General features: G+C 48.8%; 6 protein-coding genes across 6 annotated transcripts; 3 read left to right on the top strand and 3 right to left on the bottom strand.

The window, feature by feature from the left end:
• Window positions 1-293: 293 nt before the first annotated feature.
• Window positions 294-2,638, bottom strand: F5B22DRAFT_618844 (Gtr1/RagA G protein conserved region-domain-containing protein). The gene is made up of 3 exons (XM_047975741.1): window positions 1,945-2,638; window positions 1,135-1,831; window positions 294-998 (listed from the first exon to the last, which is right to left on the bottom strand). Exons 1-3 carry the CDS (start codon window positions 2,172-2,174, stop codon window positions 810-812), a joined length of 1,116 nt encoding a protein of 371 aa, XP_047827980.1. The 5' UTR covers window positions 2,175-2,638; the 3' UTR covers window positions 294-809.
• A 1,702-nt stretch (window positions 2,639-4,340) lies between these two features.
• Window positions 4,341-5,762, top strand: F5B22DRAFT_376414 (platelet-activating factor acetylhydrolase). The gene has a single exon (XM_047971220.1). The coding sequence runs from the start codon at window positions 4,629-4,631 to the stop codon at window positions 5,739-5,741; it is 1,113 nt and encodes a 370-aa protein (XP_047827979.1). The 5' UTR covers window positions 4,341-4,628; the 3' UTR covers window positions 5,742-5,762.
• Window positions 5,763-6,327: 565 nt separating this feature from the next.
• Window positions 6,328-7,771, bottom strand: F5B22DRAFT_658758 (uncharacterized protein; the record flags this gene model as incomplete). Its single annotated transcript, XM_047980147.1, has 1 exon — window positions 6,328-7,771. Exon 1 carries the CDS (start codon window positions 7,339-7,341, stop codon window positions 6,328-6,330), a length of 1,014 nt encoding a protein of 337 aa, XP_047827978.1. The 5' UTR covers window positions 7,342-7,771.
• A 474-nt stretch (window positions 7,772-8,245) lies between these two features.
• On the top strand, window positions 8,246-9,241 carry F5B22DRAFT_649509 (SGNH hydrolase-type esterase domain-containing protein; the record flags this gene model as incomplete). The annotated part of the gene is made up of 3 exons (XM_047979183.1): window positions 8,246-8,596; window positions 8,806-8,938; window positions 9,030-9,241. The coding sequence occupies 3 exons, from the start codon at window positions 8,246-8,248 to the stop codon at window positions 9,239-9,241; spliced, it is 696 nt and encodes a 231-aa protein (XP_047827977.1).
• Window positions 9,242-10,414: 1,173 nt separating this feature from the next.
• On the bottom strand, window positions 10,415-11,868 carry F5B22DRAFT_638380 (transcription factor Opi1-domain-containing protein; the record flags this gene model as incomplete). The annotated part of the gene is made up of 2 exons (XM_047977578.1): window positions 10,415-11,631; window positions 11,730-11,868. 2 exons carry the CDS (start codon window positions 11,866-11,868, stop codon window positions 10,415-10,417), a joined length of 1,356 nt encoding a protein of 451 aa, XP_047827976.1.
• Window positions 11,869-16,390: 4,522 nt separating this feature from the next.
• On the top strand, window positions 16,391-18,798 carry F5B22DRAFT_618821 (Mu homology domain-containing protein). Its single transcript, XM_047975740.1, has 4 exons — window positions 16,391-16,779; window positions 16,846-16,974; window positions 17,030-18,121; window positions 18,254-18,798. The coding sequence occupies exons 1-4, from the start codon at window positions 16,741-16,743 to the stop codon at window positions 18,332-18,334; spliced, it is 1,341 nt and encodes a 446-aa protein (XP_047827975.1). The 5' UTR covers window positions 16,391-16,740; the 3' UTR covers window positions 18,335-18,798.
• Window positions 18,799-19,734: the final 936 nt, after the last annotated feature.

The following is a 19,734-nucleotide window of genomic DNA, read 5'->3' as shown; positions in this document are numbered from 1 at the left end:
CCTATACTATACACTAGATGCGAATGATATCGCTGCTAGGACTATAATTGCTCACACTTATTATAACTTAGTCCCTCCCAGCACTAAGTTTCAAATTAATGCCGTCCTCCACCTTTCATGGCCCGTGTCTCTTTCACGTGGTGTTGATAGATGCCGTAGGTAGATGGCGGGACGGTACACATGGGTAGATCGGAGGATTTGATTCGTATCTCTGTAAGTGATACCTGCACCTCGTGGCCAGACGGAACCTGTGAACAATACATTTCCTTTTCGAAATCTGAATTCTGCCGACCGTACCGAATGGGATAGATACATATGTAGGTTAGGTAGGTAATACTAAATCGCATTGAACCTGTGGTAGAGATATCGTCGCTTATTGGTTGATATAGCGTTGGTACCAACCTTCCTAATCCGGGGAATATGCCGATCTGTTTGGAGATCAGATAGATAGATGCGACATGCCAACAACACTAGTGTAGGTCATGAATTCCGATCTAGGGTACTGGGCGGAACATCGCATTTGATTATGGGTAACCCGAATCCGACATCGCTAAGCGTGGTTTTCATTATTGCAACCTGATAAGTACTATGCTGGGCTTTACCAGTTACAAGCTGCTACTTGAAGATGCTATCTTCGATATTTAGAATCGGATCCGAGAAGAGATTGCTTAGACATGCTGCCATGGCCTGCTCTCAGCTCACCAGCACAAATAGAAGCCTATAGGTTGAAGTCTGCGAACAAACGATGGGTATATTTGCGAAACACAAATTGCTAATCAGATTGCCAGTCATTATTAGATCGTCTCACATTACGTTCGCTGGCCTTGAGTTTGCCCCGGCGCAGGACCATCCAAAAACCTAAAGCTCTCCCTCGCAATCTGGCAATTGAACCTCGCCGAATTGAACCGAGCTTCTCCTGGAGGTAAAACGACCATGAGATATGTGTTGGTGGTGAATTTGCATACAAACATAGAGAATCTAGTCCCAGCTTTGTGCTCCTGTTCAATTACGCGTTAGTATATTACTTCTAATAAGGCAAAATTATGACATCGGTGCAAAACTACAGGAAGCCTGTCGTAACAGCAGATTCCACCAGTTTATCGGGTTCTTCCTAGGGGACAGCCTTTCACTTACCATCAAAGTAAACTGCTCAGCATTACGGGGAGTTCCAGTGAAGCGGCTGATGCTTTGCTTGAAATGCTTCAGAATGTTGGACATGCGCTCTTGTCGGTCCCCAGTGGGGTTGTGCAACCCCTCTTCAGATGTCCAACTGGAGACGACCAGGAAACTCGTCCTCTCGAATAACAACATCTCCTCGGCTTCTATGATAGTGCCTAGCGACCCTAGCTGCGATTCGATGACGGATAGGTTGGGCACCAAGTCGTGGATGATGCTCGCCCACGCCTTATACAGAGACTGATCCCATATCGAAGTCGCAAAGGGTATCAAGTCTAGCTCGCCCGACAGGCCGGCCGCTTGTGTGTATTCGGCGGTCTTCTGCTGCACTAACCGTACACGGTCGACGAAGACGGCCTCTCGCACGTTCATGTTGATTAGATCCATCTTGTGAATGAGGACATACACCTTGGCGGTCGGCGAGTACTGCATCAGGGCGGAAATGATGGATACGTAGGTGGCCATGTCTCGGTCGACATCTCTGGACTCGATGTCGAAGACATAGATTAGCACGCCGACGTTGGAGAAGACGTGTACGCGCTGCTGTGATAAGTAGTTTTCAGTGAAGGCTTCTTGTCCACCGCAGTCCCATAGGTTCAGTGTGAGGTTGCCTAGGAATTTGACGTGTGAAAGATCAATGTCGATGGTTGCGCCTCTGTTGATGTGACGTACACCGGTCAGCGGGAAGATACAAGGACCTAGATTCCCATGCGAGAAGAGGAAGAAGGAAAAGAAGAGAATTGAAGATGGTCAAGGTGACCAACGTACAATCGCCGTGTATCTCTTGCAATGTAGTTGCTGAATATGATACTCCGCATGCTCGACTTGCCGGAACCGCTCTTCCCCATGAGCAGGACCTTCTTTTTCTTCGGCTTCTTCACCTCGTTCCGAACATCGCCGACCGCGGTGTGGCCGGTGGTGGTGCTGTAGGTAGTGGTACTACTGTGAGTGGTAGCCGCGCTGTGGCTCGTAGACGACGTCGTCGCCGTGTCGGCCATGGTGATGTGTGTCTCGTGGCCGGTGACGAATCTCTCCGGTGACTACTCCTAAACAACGGTCACGCACATGGACGCGAACATGCGCATGAAGTCTGTCCCAGTGTACACGCAGTACTATACACAGTGACTGGCAAAAGCGCTCGGTCTAGACGATGTGGCGAGGAGTGTGTTGAGGTTGGTTAGGTCGGGAAGCCGAGGCTCATCGTCGATGGCATCGAGTGAGTGAAAGAGAAGAATGCGACAGGTTCACCAATTGATGGTTTCGTGAATGCGTACCGTAGATGCTCGCTAGACCAGCTGTATGCAACGCAGTCAAACCAATCGCTATGGCACGTTAGATGTAGGGCTGTTATGGTGAAGCGAAGCGGTTCCTTCAGAGCTGCTGGATAGACCGAGAGCTAAGCTGGAGTCGCGGGGCTGGTCAAGCGCGTGGTACCTCTGTAGGTGAGACTTCTTACGTATTGGGGGCCTTTTGAGAGGTGCCTGTCTAGGTGGCTTCAGCGGAATGCACCTACCGGGAAGGTGCTCACATGAAACGCGCATGAGATGCAATTAAATGACGTCAGATGCATGGTATAATACCTCTAAAAGCATATTACGGCTAAGTACATGTCTATCTCCCTCCAGCCATCACCTGGGCACCTATCACTATCACCGTCACCATCAAGCATCTCACCTAGGTGTGTGATGTCTACACCTATATATATGTATCAATCCAAGGTCTGTCCTGTCTTCTGATCAGAGAGTTCTATCTTAATTCAGGCCTCATTTCCATAACGAGAATTGCCCCTTCTAGCGAACAAATATCAACCGGGTTTCCTTTATGTGCCTGTCGATCCGGGGGCTAATTGCAAGCCCCAGCCACAGAGAGACCCTAGGTACCATGTCGAGATCTAGCCAGTATAACGGAGCAGCCATTATGACTGGGATCCAAACCTCCATCCTCCCGCGTCCTTAGGTAATACATGGGCTTTAGATGGACTTCAGTTCAGAATCGTGCCTCTATCCGCGCTTTCGCGCCTTTCGAGCACAGCCTGTTCGATGTATAAGTACCCATTTCAGAAACCCTCATTCTGTCCATTCTCTTCGGAAACCGGGGAATTTTCCAATTGGAGAATGGACAAACGCAGTCTCCATCACATAGCTAACCAATCCGCCCTCGCTTTCTTTGTCTTCGATGCCCTTTGTCTGCCCTTTGTCTGTTGCTTTCGGATGAGATTCTCACGAATGCAGTACTCTCACTCCGTCACGGATCCACCGCATGTTCTTGCTACATTGCAATTGGTGCACCCAAGGGACGCGCGTTCTTTAAAACCACCTGGTTCCCTGTTAGCTGACATGATAAGCTGTTGGCTAGGTCCCGTAATGGCTGTGCAAGCGAAGCAATTTTCTGTCCCATAGTGGGATTGGCAACCAATCCGTGCCAGGCGAATAAAAAAAAAAAAAGCACCCAATAACTCGAGAAAAGATCGCCCAACTTGGCTAGATATCGCCTCGTTACGCAAATCTCGCAAATCTCTACCAAGTGGGACGATTTGTCACATTCGGAGTACATACTTATAGGAAAGTAGGGACGGCCGGACCCCGAGTAAAGGCGTCACCGCGGGTTCGGACTCTCTGCAACACGCCGGTGCTGCTGGGCTAGCCAGACTCTGCCAGACCTCTGATCCAGCTGCACAGCAAAGGTTGGGTTGCTAGGGGTTGCAACATATATAGGGAAGTCTCTGACCCAGGCCCTGGGCGTCTCTTCGATCTAGACCTCAAGCACAGCCTATTGCCATCAAGCAAGGTCATATATACGGATCTTCGGCCTGGATCCTGCGCACACTCTCGATCTAGGCCCACAGTAAGGCAATGGTTATGGGAGTTGCAATGCATACCGCCCGCTGATCTAGGCCCCGCCCCAAGGCCTTATCTGATTATTTCCAACCCAGACCCCTTCGCCAAGGGTGTTGCGGCTCTGAAGACAACGGAATTGGGATGATAGTGTGGCATTTTATCACATGTGTATAGATATATACCACTGATATACAACTGTAACCCTCGAATATTGGCTCGCTTAACTCGAACGTACATGACCTAGGCGCTCTGGACACTGACAGACAAACCTCTACCATCGGATCGCCAATGTTCCATTGCCCGAACACAAAGTCCAAACGGCTGGGTAAGCAATTTATGAGAGACGATCGGTGGGTGGTATATCCCGATTGAGCAGTCTGCTCATCAAGAGGCAATCTCGACCGTGATCATCCCTTGACATTACTCAAATGAACTCATCAACAGTAGGCGAAGCTACGCCCAGCACGTCATACACGGCGTAATCTCGCAGAGTCGGTGATGTTATTCAGAACTAAAGACGTGTATAAGAAGTAGAAGTCATCCTGAGAACTAATGGCTTTTCTTGACTAGCATCACATTCTGCATCTGACTCCCAACCCATCAACTAATCTCAAGATGTTTCAAAACACTATCAAATTGTCTTTACTCTGCGCGGCCGTGGCCGTGTCAGCAGACCGAACCTTCTATCCCAATACTACCGGCCCTTACCGAGTCGGGTACAAGCACCTTGAGCTTGTCGATTACAAGAGGCCGGACATCTTCGCACAGAGCCCATCACCTCGCGATCTCATGACCACTCTCTATTACCCTATTGAAAACACCCAAAAGACCTGCACCATCCAGCCCCTTCTCGGGCCTCATCTCGCAGCTTACTTAGACGGCCTGCTGTCGACCCCACCAGGGACTTTCACAGACTTCGCCTTGCCAGCATGTGCGAACGCTTCCCTTGCCCGCCCAGATCTACCTCTCGTGTTATTCAGCCACGGATACAGGGGTTCACGACTTCTCTATTCCGGCTTCCTCCAAGAATTCGCTAGCTACGGATACAACATATTGGCTGTCGACCACCCTTCCGACGCTCAAGTAGTCGAGTATCCCGACGGCCGCTTCGTGTACAACAGCCTCGGCGACGACGCACCATATGACATCGAACAAGCCCTTCACGTGCGTGTGCAAGACATGATCTTCGCCCTCAACGCCATGGGCAACAAGAACATCACCTCCAGGATCCCGGGTCTGTCCTACAAACGCCTGCAGACGACTGGCGTCGGCATCCTGGGCCATTCCCTCGGCGGCGCTACGACGTTCCAGTCCACCGCCAACGACACGCGCTTCATCGCAGGAACGAGCTTTGACGGACCTTTCTGGGGGTCCGCCAACCAGACGGGAACTGACGCCCCATACATGCTGATGGCTGCCCTCGAGCCCTCGAACGCGTACTGGGAGTCGGAATGGACGACCACATGGCCCCTACTACGGAGCGCCAAGGGGTGGTTCAACGTCGCCGGGTCGCTGCATCTTTCCTTTGACGACTTCCCCCTCCTGTCTGAACTCCTGGGTGCTGGCACCGGTGGCATTTTGGGTAATGTCACGGGCACCAGGATGATCGAGATACAATCGACGTTTACGAAGAGCTTCTTCAACCAATTCCTCAAGAACGAGACCGATGGTCTGTTCGAAGGTGGTATAAATAGTGATTGGCCTGAGGTTTCTCTCGTCATGAGCTGAGCTTGAGGAGATGATGTGTAACGATAAGGGATCAACAACCTGTCATCTAACGGGAGATAATGCCTCGGTATAGTCATCAGGTGCCATTAACGAAGGATACAAAAAGGTCTGGCGTTCTGGCGTTTCAGGGTAGAACACATCATACGGGATCGAGTGTGCAGTACACCTCGGGTTTGGAGCTACACATATAATACGTGCGCGGAGGGCATGATTGATTACATGGGAAACATCTTGTATGATTACGAGTATGTACGAGCTTACGAGTTTACTATCGTTTATAGGTTGGGTTCTCATAGAAGGCAAGGTTGCACACGAAAAGCCGGAAATCAGTTTCACATCGCACATAATTAATAATAGAATGACGATTTCACAATTACAAGAATTACTTCTCAAGACCTCTGTGACTGTAGATTCCAATGAGGGAAGATGCCTACATTGTCGATCACCGAATTACAAGTACCTCTCATCAGCAGCAGACAGTCATGTGTTAAATTTTTCAAATTTCTCCTTTGTTTTCCTTTCTTTTTATTATTATCATTATTATCAAATACTATTACTCCTATTGTTTTTTTACATCACCATTTTTTTAAGCATCACTCACCTTAAACACGCCGCCACGTTTCTTTGCATGCTTCGCATGCATCTCAATAACACTCTCAAAGCTTGTCCTCACCTCATCCGGCAGCCAAAAGCTGCCCAGGCCCTCATCCCTTAACCCCTCAGTTCTTAAAAAGTAAAGAACCACATGGTCCTCCAGCTTCAAGTACGAGTACACTCGCTCAACTATAGCCTTCTCCTCGTCACTCTGTGCCAGTCGGGGCCCCCAGATATATCTATCAAGGTTCCTTTTACAGGTCTCATCCTTGATTTCAACGCTTTCTAACCAGGCAGTATAATTAAGCTCGGGGACGGGAGCTCTGAGTCCTCCGGGCTCGGCAGAGTCGAATGGATAGGTGTCCCACGTCGACGTAGGCTGCTTTACATCATTGAGATCTAATGGTATACCCGGGAATTGCGGAATAAGGGGCTGGAACCCATCTTGAACTGGAGTCAGGGAGAGTTCACTGATATGCCTTTCAAGACTTACTCCTAAACTGGGTTGGTGTAGCCGGGGATGTTGCCGTTCATTCTGTGGAATACTTTGTGCTTGAGGAGGTGTTGTAGGTTCACATTCCTCGGAAGATACACTTTCAAGGGGAAACCGACAAGAACTTTGAATAAGTGTTGCAGGTTCACTTTGCTGAGAGGACTCACTTTTAAAGGGATCTTGAGAAGATGGGCCCAAAGGCGGACTCAGAGGCACATCAAGGAAGAGCTCGCTGTTGGGCCGTTCATACGTTACCATATCATGTTCAAGTAACTGGGGGTCATACCGTCGGACATTCGACATTTCAGAGGGCTTGGAGTTACCTGCGTTGTTAGCAGACATTCTCGATTCTCTGACAGTATTTGGTTTCGTTTGGTGGGAGTGTAACAATGAAGTAAGTTGTGATAAGTCGAAGGTGACTAGTGGTGAAGAAAACAAAGCCAATTTTGACTCCTGTCCCAAAAGACATATTTTATATCCTTGCAGGGGGAAGAAAACAGTTCCATTGTTCATGAAACAATTGTTACAATTCCTTTGCGATGCTGTTTCTAGCTAAAACCTTCTACAGCTATGCGAACATACGAGGCGATTCTGCTGGGCGACCTTCAACTACACAAAAGCTGAAGCTAAACTATCGCAGTTCCAGAGGTACCTCTAGCATAACGGTTAGAATCAATCTGTCTTAGCTACAAATCGATTGTCCCTGAAACAATATCGCTGTCTTCTAACTAAAGTATGCATTTATCACATGCCAGCATTGAACGCAAGAAGGGTTTCCACGATGGCGTCACAAAACATCTCCGACCTCCTAATCCAGCAGCCATCAAATTCAGGGTCTTCTATCGCCACCTCATACCCAATAGTGCCGATTCATCACCAGAAAAAGCAATCAATCTTACTTAGAGTCCTTACGTATATCGCCTAGCGAAAAGCGGGAGTGACGTTCGCAGCGGAGACTAAATAGATACCCAATGCCAACCCCAATATAGTACTTTGCTAGTTAATTGGTCAGCGGAGAGCGAAAAGTCTTGTCTGCATCTCGGCAATGCATTCTCACGATCGGGGTAAATCTCCCCAGGACCCATCTCCGATAGGACGGAAAATCTCATTAAAAAAGGCTAGGTTATCCATGCTTGCATATGTCATTCCTCGATCAATGGATCTACGGAATTATTGGTGCGAGTATGTCAGCAATTCAGGGACATACCAGGTATATCGCTGGGCGTAGTATATAAGATAAGGAGGAAAGTAAGTAAATGGAGGCAATCGTTTGGAAGGAAAGGAGAGATCAATACGTAAGTGGTGGCGACAGCGACATTCAAAATCCCTTTCACAGCGATCACAATACATACACATGCAATCACGTATCCAATCCACGATGAAATCCACCATCCTTTCCCTAACAGTCGCCGCCACAATGACCGCTGCCGCTAATCCTCCCGCCTTCATCCTAGCCGGCGACAGCACAACAGCCGTGCAAAGCACCGGCGGCGGCGGCTGGGGCAACGGGTTCATCTCATTCCTGAATAGTCCAGCCTGGGGCGTGAACAAGGGCCACAACGGCGCCACCACAAAGTCATTCGTCGATGGTGGGGACTGGAGCGTCGTAACGGGTCTCGTAAGCGAGAGCATCGCAAGCTACGATACATATGTGACGATTCAATTCGGGCACAACGATCAGAAGAATACGTCTGGCCTCACGTTGGAGCAGTACCAGACCAATCTGGTAAACTTGGCGAATGAGATATGGGAGTTAGGGGCCACGCCTGTAGGTCTTGCTCATACCACCTGAGGATTTTCTCGTTGTCTTTTCGCGAGTGAAGCACTTGAGTAAATAATCTACCGACCTGCCTACCCATTTCAAGATAATGCGTACATAATCTTGTAAGCCCAAACACCAAGCACAAAAAATCCAAACATTAACAAGCTTTCATCTCTCCCATCTCGAACGCTCACAACAACTAACACGGCCTTAAGATCCTCCTAACACCACTGACCCGCCGAAACTTCGCATCGGCACACAACGCAACAGACTCCCTCGCCTCCGAACGCGTCGCCACAATCGCCGCAGCTTCAGCTTCAAACACAACATATCTCGACCTGAACGCAGGTAAGTACATCTACTTCCTTCACAGGCATCATACACGGTCCCAAACCATCTTTCCTCTCAATCACCACTAACGCCACCACGTGCATTCCAGCAAGCCTATCCTACATCAACTCAATAGGCGAAGCCACCGCACACACATACAACTTGTACCCCGACGACAACACACACCTGAACTCCTGGGGAAGCATAGTCTTCGGACGAATAGTAGCCGATCTACTCCTTGAAGAGAAACCTGCGTTGGCAGCGTGGATCAGCGCGAACGAGACGATGAGCGAGCTAATCAGGGATGGACTGCCCGCTTGATCTAAGTAGTCCAACTGTAAACCTTGCTGCTATTCTCTTTTTGAATATAGGTAACTTTATGGATATAAGTATTCGATAAAAATCTAGCCGGGAAAGATGAAAGCTTTCGTAGTAATAACGTGTCATGATTGATCTCAACCGTTGGGCTAGATAGAGATACTTCAGGAATGAACTGAAACTGCGATATTTCAGTTTTCAGGTTTGAAATACGTTGAAGGTCTGAAGCGGGGAAATAAACAGAGTATCCTCAGTTAGTACTAACGTCCTCACGTCCAATATCCGTGTCACTCGTTACGCCAGAACATGAGGAGAAAAGCTAATATCGCCAATGGATATGATATTTGATATATAAGTTGATGTATTCAACGCTAACATCATGTCTATTCGCAAACAGACTAAGCAAGCAAGTAGGTACGCAACAACGATTCCACCGGTATGCAGACAAATGTATATAAGTACAACCATAGAACCACACTAGGCAGACACGCCATCAAATTCTTAGTTCAGGCCGTGTTATGTCGACGCCTAAATGACTGACTGGCCACCGAGATGATTCATGTGATGCGCATTGCTGCCAAGCAGCGATGTCATCGTCGTCGTCGAATACAGATAGTTTTATCGCAGCGTATGCACTTCTTCCATCCTGTCCCGTATACATTGCGCATGTCTCAGAACGCCTTTGCAACTCCAAGTTCAAGTTTCCCTAGTAGGATACACTGCCCGTCGAGGGGGCAAAAACAGAATACCTGGAGAAGAGAGGTAGATAGACAGGCAGGTAAAGCTTCGCCGGGGTGAGCTTTCCGTTCTTCGCTTTTTTCTTTGCTTTTTTCTTTGCTTTTTCTTTTGACAAAATAAAAGATGTCTCGCCAAGGAATCCCCTAGACATTTTGGCCATGGGTAGGTTGGCATACGGTAGTTTGAGTTGTTAGAAAAGTCGACAGAGAAAAATAAGTCGTCTGCGGTCAGCGAAGCGCAACAAAACACGCTGCTGGTGTTCTCGGCAAAGGTAATAAGTACGTCGAAAGCAAACCCGTGCTAGTAGAAATAATCGTATCTATCCGGTCGTGTTTTTCAGACTCTTACAGCCCGATCCTTTCATCTTTTCCAATTTCCTTCCCATTTTTAATCTTTAATGTCCGTTCGAACGCCACAGCCCCGTCTTCCTCACCCAATTCAACCCGACGTTGGTTCATCTGAAGACGACGCGCGAGGGATACCAAGTAGATGCTCCCGCTGCTCTCTCTTGTCCTTGCTCAGGCGCTCACACCACTCCTCAGCACTCATCAGGGTACCGTTTAATATGCCAGAAACCTGAGACATCATATCCAGACCCTCTTTGGCCAGTATCATAACCCGTCTAGCGCTTTCTCGCGTTTCCAACTCCTCTCGTTGCTCATTTTCCGGGCGCCCCTCTTCCATGCTAGCCTCCGACTTAATATTACCTGCTTCGCGATCACTGGCTATGCTGGCAAGGTGGAAGCGTTGTGGCAAACTGGTCAAATGTCGTCGAACAAGCTCTCTAGCATTATCCGGAAGGGCACCACCCGCATATCGACTGACTGTGTTGATCACGTCTTCAAGAGTCTTTAGCACGTCAGAACGCAGAACATCAATTTTGGCTGCCAATTGACTCCGCGTCTCGAGTTCTGCGCTCGAGCTGCTGCCTTGTGCGCTGGATTCTTGGCCCCTTTGCTCATACTTTTCCAAGGTAATGGTGAGTGACTTGATCACATGACCGATATGAACGTTAGCCCATCGGATCCAACCCAGACAGTATTTCAAACTTCGCAGACTCTCCTCACTCATTGCTATACTCAATCCCGACGTTTGTATCATCAAACGAGAGTGCCATCCTGGCCCATTCGGGTGACCATCGGGACCTGGAAATTGCTCCGTGTATGGAGGTGAACGAAACTCGTCATAGGCAGGCAAGGTGTCCATGGAAGACCGTCGATCGTCTGGGTTCTCCAATGAAGCTCTGGGTGTCTGAGCACCGGACCCGGACTCAGATGTGCCGTCTCTGTACTTGCCATCTCCCGTTCCAACTTTCCTTCGCTTATTAGAGCCTTGATCGCCTGAATCGCTACCAGGTGGTTGACTGCGGCGCAGAAACCACCGCACTCCATTTTCAACTCCGGTTACACGCCCGACAGATCCAACAGTGCTGGCGATAGGTATCACATACCCCTCAACATACTCGATACTAGTCTTAATGCGCGGGTAGTAGTTTTTAGAGCTAGTGTAGGCAGAAGTGGCACTATCGATTGTTGTCGCGATGAGCGGATGCGCAGTAGTGAGTAATGATAGGAGCGGTTCAGGCTGCTGTCCTGGGGCCAGAGACTGCGGTGATCTGGGAGGCGTCGCTCTACGTCTCGGGGAAGAAACGAAGTCTGGATCCATTGTACTGGTTAGTATCTTCCACACAAAGCTTTGTGTACTTGGACAAGCGAATGACCTGCGCTGAGGGCAAAGGAAACAAAACACCAACCTGCTCTCAGATCACCGAGTGCTTCGGCGGCCATGCGCACATCCGGGTCGTCAAGGCTAACGCTGCTGGCGCGACCGTCATGGAAACGATCTGGTGAGGCAGAGCTCACAGTACCACTGCTACTTGTATCGACATCCATTCGCAAGGGCGGCTCAGGGTTCTGAACATGACTCGGAGTGTAATAGGCCGTGAGCGGGTTGAGACTGGGCCAATGCGACAAGGGCGGCGGAGCGGGAGGTTTGCGTAATGGCTCTTGAGGCCGATGTGATGAAGATACCAGTTGCTGCGCAGATGGTGAAGACGACGAAGAGGGCGAAGAGGAAGTTGACCCTGTTATGGTAGAAAGCGACGGTAACGTATGGTTGTTAGCACCGTGGTGCTTGATGGGTGCCAGTTCGGCCTTATGGGGGTCGGAAAAGGGTAGACAAGTATCGCGTTGTTGGCTGTAGGACGGGGGAGGGTATGAAGGAAGCTTAAGCTTGCGATCGTGGTGGTCAAAGATGCTGAATTGGTCATCGTCGGACGGCAGGGCGTGCTTTCGCGACTCGGTAGGATGTCGTGGTAAATCGTGCTTTTGGTCCTGTATTGGCCGTGGAAGCGGTGATATGCGATTGTCCATTGTATTTAAAGGCTGCTCCATAGTCGGTAACTGGGTAATGTAACAGATGTCTCTGTTACCCACGTGCAAGGCACTCTGGATGGGTGGTTTAGTCGCAAAAGCTGTTACTGGAGGCCCATTTGCGTAGATGGGTGTCTTAGATGGGTCGACGAAACGAAAATAGACTCAAAGTATCTAAGTAACAAGCAAAACTATGTGAAGTGAAGGTAAAGTAAGTCAGACGACGAGTAATACAAGACTTTGACGGCGACGAGAACCAACAGTGTAGACAGAGGCGCATGTGACAAAAGAGTATGGGTTGTGCAGGCGAGCAAGCAAAGGTGCACTTGTGCCTATGTATGCCTTGCCTCTGGTGTTCTATGAAGACCAATCTTGACCAGAATTTGGTCTTCGAAGGCAAGGCAAGGCGTCTCTGCACGATGTTGGGGCCTGGTATCTATGGCCGAGCCTGAAGTTTGGCTCGACTGTCTCGCTCGGCCGGGTCGCAGGTCTCTTTTGCCCCGATAGCTCGGCCTGACTTGGGCGGGATCATAAGTATGAAAGTTGGGTGGAGTGCTAAGGGCGTATCTGACTCATGACTATGCTATGCTAACGCAGGTGATCCAACTCTGGTAGCAGAGAGAAAACCAACCTGGGGCGGCGGGTTCCTTTAGCGGGATACGCTTACCGAGCACAGTGGACGAAGGCCAAGCGACGACGATGGATTAAGTAGTGGTCGTATATGGTCGGAGGGTTGTGGTGGTCGAGGACGGGTCGCATGGACAGCCGCTCCTTCGTCTGAACCACGGTGAATAGTGAAGAGAAGAGAAAATGGAGATTAATTACGTGTGTAGAAAAGAAGTGAGGATGAGGATCAATCAATCCATTAATTAGGTAGGTGACTGATGGGATTCACGGGGCACAGAGAGAGAGGAAGAGAGAGAGGAAGAGAGAGAGAAAGGGTGCGCGGCAGGCACTATAAGGCAGTATAGGGCAGTAGGTATAGGTAGTATAAGGCAGAGCCTAACCCTGCTGTAGCCTGTAGCCTGTAGCCTGTAGCGTAGGGGTTATAGGGACTTACTTCGTACCTGGTAATGTCATGTACCTGCATGTACCTGGTGAAGCAAAGGCAAAGACAAGAGGAGAAAGAGAGAGAGAGAGACTGACTGACTGACCAAGACTGACCAGGATTTGTCGGGTTCATTGTCTGAGACAAGGGCACGGGTTCACTTCAGCCTGCCCACTACGGCACCCTACCTGCAGCTATAATACTTTCTTCAAGACAATAATGGCAATATGAGCTGATGGTGCCGACAGAGTACGGAGAGTAGGTAGAGCGACATGACATGTGCTCGTACCTGCTCTACCACATCGCTACCACCACCCTACCTATGCGACTCTCTGCATCCATGACACTCAATTAATTTACGATATATAGCTGGGTACCTATTGGAATATGTGTGTAGTGTATTGTATGTAAGGTCACGGTGACAGGCAGGTTCCAAAACACTGCTGGTAACAGACAAACAGACAGACAGACATACATAACTTCAGCGACGTCGATAGGTAGTGGGAAGTATTGTTCCGAAAGACAGAGAAGAGACAAGACGCTATGCTTACATGGACACTACAGTAACCGCCCATCGTCCAAGATGCCTAGAGATACCAGAAGATACAGCACATTGCATTGTATAAGACCGAGCAGTGAAGTCCTGTTGGTAGTGAAAGCAGTGAAGGTTAGGTAGGTCAGCCAAGCTGCAGGGTCCCGACGCAGACTTCTCAACGGGGGCAATTCCGAACGCTGTATCGTGAAAGTGGACCGGCCGGTCGAGCGAAGGAAGCTCGGTTCGGCACCTCTTTCGTCTCTCTTCGCATCATTGCTCCCATCTCTCTACTTTACATGAACGGGGAATTATCTTTTTCCCTCTTTTCCTTTCTGTTTTTGGCTTGTGATAATGGTCTCATAACTTCCTAGATTCTAGCCTACTTACTTACTTACCCACCGGATAACCTAGGTAGTCACAAGACACCGAACCCATACTTTGATCGGGCATGTTGACTCGATCCCCCCATCGGCCCTCCATGTGTGTGATCCGATCGTGTGTCTCTCGCGATGCGATGCATAGGGTTTTGTCGGGTATTACGAATTCTACACAATCATAAGTCTACCTGACCCTGAAATCAAGCGGCAAGGTGCTACAGATGATGAAAGAAACAAACGGGATCGGCGGTTTGCTATGGCCCGGATACACCAACCGGTAGGGTGAGTATGGATGAGTTGCATCGCAATCCTTCGTCTCTTGTCCCTGCCTCTGTCTCTGCCTCTGCCCTGCATGTGCTGCTGATTGATCAATGAATGATATTGATGACGAACGCACGAACAGAAACGAGAAAACCCGGCAAAAAGCACGTGTTAGACCCTCCTTTTCTAGACCCCTGCTGGCCTGACGCTAGAAAGGTACCGGCCCTTGACGCTATCAGCGCTATGATGTACCCTCTGGGTCTGCGCTGGGTCTGCCCACGATCACATGCAAGTTGCGATGTCGACATGGTGGATCAGTGTCTGGCCAATCCAGTCCCATCTAGACCTGATCCTGTACGTAAAACCGCTACCACATCGTAACAAACAGTAAATACCAACAGATACATGTGTGCTCTCTTCTTTGCTCGTGCAGTACTGCTCGTGAATGGCCTGTGTAGCCTGTGAAGATCGTCCATGTTGCCCCGTCTAGTCAAGGTAGTTCGAACATGAGCCCACCCCCATTGATAGGTATCTATCTATCCTATGGCTTCTATTTTAGGGCTGTTAAATCTCTTCAAAAGCACATGTCAACAGTCTCAACGCCCTGTCGGTCTCACGCCGTGTTTCCCCAATCTGCAGCCAGCCATGTACAGGTAGTACCGACCTGCCGTTTCAATTGTGACTACTAATCATGTACAGGTTTGGAGTGATACTGCCTGGCTTGCTTTGCCCCGTACAAGGAAAGCTCTTCGTGACTCGAGATCCCTTCCCCCCTTCTGCCCTCCTCCCCGGTCGTTTCAGTTGAGATAACTACCTAGAGCTTACTTACTACAGCATGGTAGGTAGTCTCGTAGGTAGTGCAAGTGCTTCGTAAACGGTGGAATGCCATTCGCCAATCCAACATGATTTGTGTTCTATCATACAGCTAGCACCCTAGCTTCTGGAAGCACCATGATAACTGTGCTTGTGGGCTGGAACACTGCGCTGCGAGACCTTCTGTGGGACTCTGTATACAAGCAATTACTAAGCGGTACGATCAAACATGGGCGCAAGCTGCCATAGGAATGTTGTTCGTCGATCCCCTCACATGCGAAGCTATCCAGGCTGCCCTGTTCACCATGTACCTACTATGTAACCTGGGCTGCTCGCAACCGGTCATGTAATCGGTGTCAAGATCATTCAATTAATAGACTTAGTCGTTGCTGACCAGCGAGACCAATTGAACCTGTAGATGCTCACGTAACCATAGGTATGTATCTACGCCGCATTGCATTAATGTTCGTATACGCTCCTGTAACAATGATGGAGGCCAGAAACTCGATAGATAGCCAAGGCAAAAGAGACCAAAAAACATGGCAATTAGATAATGAGTCGAACAGAGTGAAGTGAGGAGAGAGTTGATGTCCGGTCCCTCTGACGCCGCCCAAGCAACTTGTTGTCACCAAGACGGCAACAAAATACACGGGCAGCTCTTATGGCACCATATCTAGATTGAATCCTTCTCCGCGCCTCGAAATCGCAAGCAACACTAACCAACAACACGATCGGAAGACCAGCAGAATGCCGGTATCCAGTTGTGTGTTTCTGAGAAAGAATAATGAGCTGCACTGTCTAATGGGCGCGTTGAAGAGGGAAAGGAAGAAGACAAGGCATCTGCAAAATTTATTTGCGGGAGATATAGTGACAGCGCAGTGGGGGCCCCTGAGTGGTCCATGCGTGTAAATCATGTGACTTCTCTTCCAGATAGGTATTCAGCTCATTACTTAAGCGTGGCGTATGAGCGCGGCTAGAGATTTGTGGCTTGATATAATAGCTCTTTGGACGGGATCTAGGTAGAGCTGTATCCAGCTCAGCCTCTGTGGCTTGGCAGTTCCTCAGCTTCATGACATGGGCAATCAACTTTAATCAAGCATTAAAGCTACGTGGGGTTTAGCTCTTTGCAGGCGTCCAACAAATCAATATCGACGTGCGCTATACGACACCTCGACAAGGCGACAAGGCGACGACAGTTTATGTGAAAGAGACTTCTTGTGCACCTGAATCCGTAACATCATCATTAGTCGTATGAATACGTAGATATCGAACTTGCGGTCGAAGGCTCCACGCCAAATTGGCATCTGCCTACCTCCCCTATATCCCCTATCCAATACTCCGCGCCGACAACGCACAAGATGGCGTCGGCTGTCTTCTTCCTCGATTTGAAGGGCAAGGTGCGCATATAACCAACTACCGTTGCACCGAATTCCTACTTTCTGTACTGACAAGCCAACGTTTAGACCCTGCTTGCTCGAAACTACCGGGGAGATATTCCCATGTCCGCCGTCGAAAAGTTCCCCATCCTCCTCAGCGAAGCAGAAGAAGAATCATCAGCCGTACCACCATGTTTCTCCCACGAGGGTATCAACGTCGGTTGCATCCTCTGCGCTCAGATAACCAATTCTATCTGCTAACACGGCCCAGTACCTCTACATCCGCCACAACAACCTCTATCTCCTCGCCTTGACAAAACGAAATACCAATGCCGCCGAGATTCTACTATTCTTACATAAGATTGTCGAAGTGTTCACGGAATACTTCAAGGCCCTCGAAGAAGAGTCTATCCGCGACAATTTCGTCATCATTTACGAGCTACTCGATGAGATGATGGACTTTGGCTACCCCCAGACTACCGAGTCCAAGATCCTACAAGAATACATCACGCAAGAGTCGCACAAGCTAGAGGTACAAGCACGGCCGCCAATCGCCCTTACGAATGCAGTGTCGTGGCGGTCAGAAGGTATACGGTACAGGAAGAACGAGGTTTTCCTAGATGTCGTCGAAAGCTTGAACCTGCTCGTGTCTGCGAACGGCAGTGTACTACGCTCTGAGATTCTAGGTGCGATCAAGATGAAATGCTATCTATCAGGCATGCCGGAGCTACGTCTGGGATTAAATGATAAAGCCATGTTCGAAACGACAGGAAGAACGACAAGGGGCAAAGCGATAGAAATGGAGGACGTCAAATTCCATCAATGCGTCCGGTTATCGCGCTTTGAGAACGACCGAACCATCTCTTTCATTCCTCCTGACGGCGAATTCGAGCTCATGAGCTACCGACTGAACACCCAGGTCAAACCCCTAGTCTGGGTGGAGTGCGTAGTAGAAAGCCACTCAGGCTCGCGCATCGAGTACATGCTAAAAGCGCGAGCCCAATTCAAACGGCGAAGCACAGCGAACAACGTCGAGATCATCGTGCCTGTCCCCGACGACGCCGACTCGCCTCGTTTCCGGACAAACATCGGCAGCGTGCACTACGCGCCCGAACAAAGCGCCATAGTCTGGAAGATTAAGCAATTCGGCGGCGGCAAGGAGTTCCTGATGCGCGCGGAGCTAGGTCTGCCGAGCGTGAAGGGCGATGACGAGCACGGAGGCGGTATGACGGGTGGCTTTGGCGGCAGCATGGGCGGCGTGAATACGAAGGGCGCCAAGAGGCCTATCCAGGTGAAATTTGAGATCCCCTATTTCACTACGAGTGGTATCCAGGTTCGATACCTCAAGATCACGGAACCAAAGGTACGTCATGCATCACTATCATCGTTCACAATTCTCACAATCTTCACAACCCTCACCACAATCACTACACTAATTCCTCTCTCAATAATTCCGACATGTGAGTAATCAACTGACTTGCTTTGTGCCGATTAGCTAAACTACCCCTCCCTCCCCTGGGTCCGATACATAACGCAATCAGGCGATATCGCCGTGCGGTTGCCGGATGCTGTGTAGAAACTGAGATGAAGATTAAATGAAAATGCAATTGCAAATGAGATAGCAGCGGAATAGATCGGTAGCGTAATGTGGAATGTGATGACCTCTTTGTTGAGAGGAGTTCATGTTGATGTCGTTGATGACGTTGGCTGTATGCGATTCTGTGCGATGCAATGCAATGCCATGCAATGGTGTGATGCGATATGATGTGAGTGGTATGATATATCATACTTTATTCGTGGCGTACATTAGTACATACAGCTCTTCTGGGCTACTTCAGCGCCTAGGTATCGGCTGGAGAATAGACAAAGAAGTGAATCTTTCGGTGTGTCTCATGATGGTCTTCTAGCGTTTGAGAGATCAGGGGTGGTGTCAGTGTACTCATTTGAAGAGTCCAGCTACAACTTTCTCCTCGCCATTTGCTTCATGTTTCTAATACTGAATTCTTCGGAGTATGAAGCTGTGATTTAGCGAATGATAGGTTATAGTGAATTTAGATACTGCACAGTCAAGTAGTCAAGTTCCATGAGATCTGGTTAGCTTAGTCGTTCATGCTTCACCTCACTGTTGAAGTACGAAAGTTTCGTCACTTATCGGGTGTGTCCCTGCTCCTATATGAGTGTGTATGAGTTTATGATTATTGCGAGTGACGTTCATCATTTACGACACGGTCAAGTAAGTTATGATTTGCATGATTTGGGCTGGCTTGGTCACTGACATATAATGTTACAGTAATTGAGCTAAGGAATCTAGATATATGGTATTCTGCCCTATTTCGACTCCTAGGATGTTGGCTGAGAAATAGACAAAGAATAAAATCTTTCGGTGTGTTTTGTGGTTATCCTATAGCGATTCGAATGACATGGTTCAGGCGTTATGTAGACTTTTGGATAGACTCAGCTACGTACTGATTTTAGTTAGTTGTATGGTGCGTCTCAACTACTCAATGAGTGAAAAACAAGTGATAGGTTGCCACGGCAATTTTGAGCTTCTATTAAGCAGTACAGTAAGATATGTCCTATGGGATTTCAGCTTCATCGGCAATTCATGCTGAGCCTAGCTACTAAGGTGTACATGATCATCATCTACAGAGATGACCATATCGTGTACTAGTTAATCTAGATACCTTGCTGCTACTGGTCAATGGAAATTCATCTAGTATGTCAGTGTCATCGGCTGTGTTCTGTGAAGTCATTACGAATCGTCGTAGATTAGCAAAACTTTAGTTCTCAGAGCTCAAGCTCGAAATTATCAGATTATCGGTTTTCTGTCGCTTCTGAGCATCATTTCGTCTTTGTGCTCTACACGTCTAGCTGTTTCATCTCATCTCATATCAAAATCTTCACTGTGAGGGCTGAGGTGAACAGTCCTCAGCTGAGAGCTTTTAGCTGAGAGAATGGAGTTATGTGAGGTGATAG

The sequence above is a fragment of the Xylaria bambusicola genome (genome assembly GCF_022495145.1).
Source record: "Xylaria bambusicola strain CBS 139988 unplaced genomic scaffold F5B22scaffold_43, whole genome shotgun sequence".
In the NCBI taxonomy this organism is placed as follows: Eukaryota; Fungi; Ascomycota; class Sordariomycetes; order Xylariales; family Xylariaceae; genus Xylaria; species Xylaria bambusicola.
Note: the sequence above shows the minus strand (reverse complement) of the source record. Positions and strands in the feature narration are given on the sequence as shown.

What these genes read in the sequence shown, in the direction of transcription:
- F5B22DRAFT_618844 (XM_047975741.1), bottom strand. Translation starts at nt 2,174, where the DNA reads ATGGCCGACACGGCGACGACGTCGTCTACGAGCCACAGCGCGGCTACC. An exon ending in GCAAGAGATACACGGCGATT is followed by an intron (nt 1,832 to 1,944) that starts GTACGTTGGTCA and finishes TCACATCAACAG; the next exon opens with AGGCGCAACCATCGACATTG. An exon ending in CTGAGCAGTTTACTTTGATG is followed by an intron (nt 999 to 1,134) that starts GTAAGTGAAAGG and finishes GTAATTGAACAG; the next exon opens with GAGCACAAAGCTGGGACTAG.
- F5B22DRAFT_376414 (XM_047971220.1), top strand. Translation starts at nt 4,629, where the DNA reads ATGTTTCAAAACACTATCAAATTGTCTTTACTCTGCGCGGCCGTGGCC.
- F5B22DRAFT_618821 (XM_047975740.1), top strand. Translation starts at nt 16,741, where the DNA reads ATGGCGTCGGCTGTCTTCTTCCTCGATTTGAAGGGCAAG. An exon ending in TCCTCGATTTGAAGGGCAAG is followed by an intron (nt 16,780 to 16,845) that starts GTGCGCATATAA and finishes GCCAACGTTTAG; the next exon opens with ACCCTGCTTGCTCGAAACTA. An exon ending in TCAAGATCACGGAACCAAAG is followed by an intron (nt 18,122 to 18,253) that starts GTACGTCATGCA and finishes TGTGCCGATTAG; the next exon opens with CTAAACTACCCCTCCCTCCC.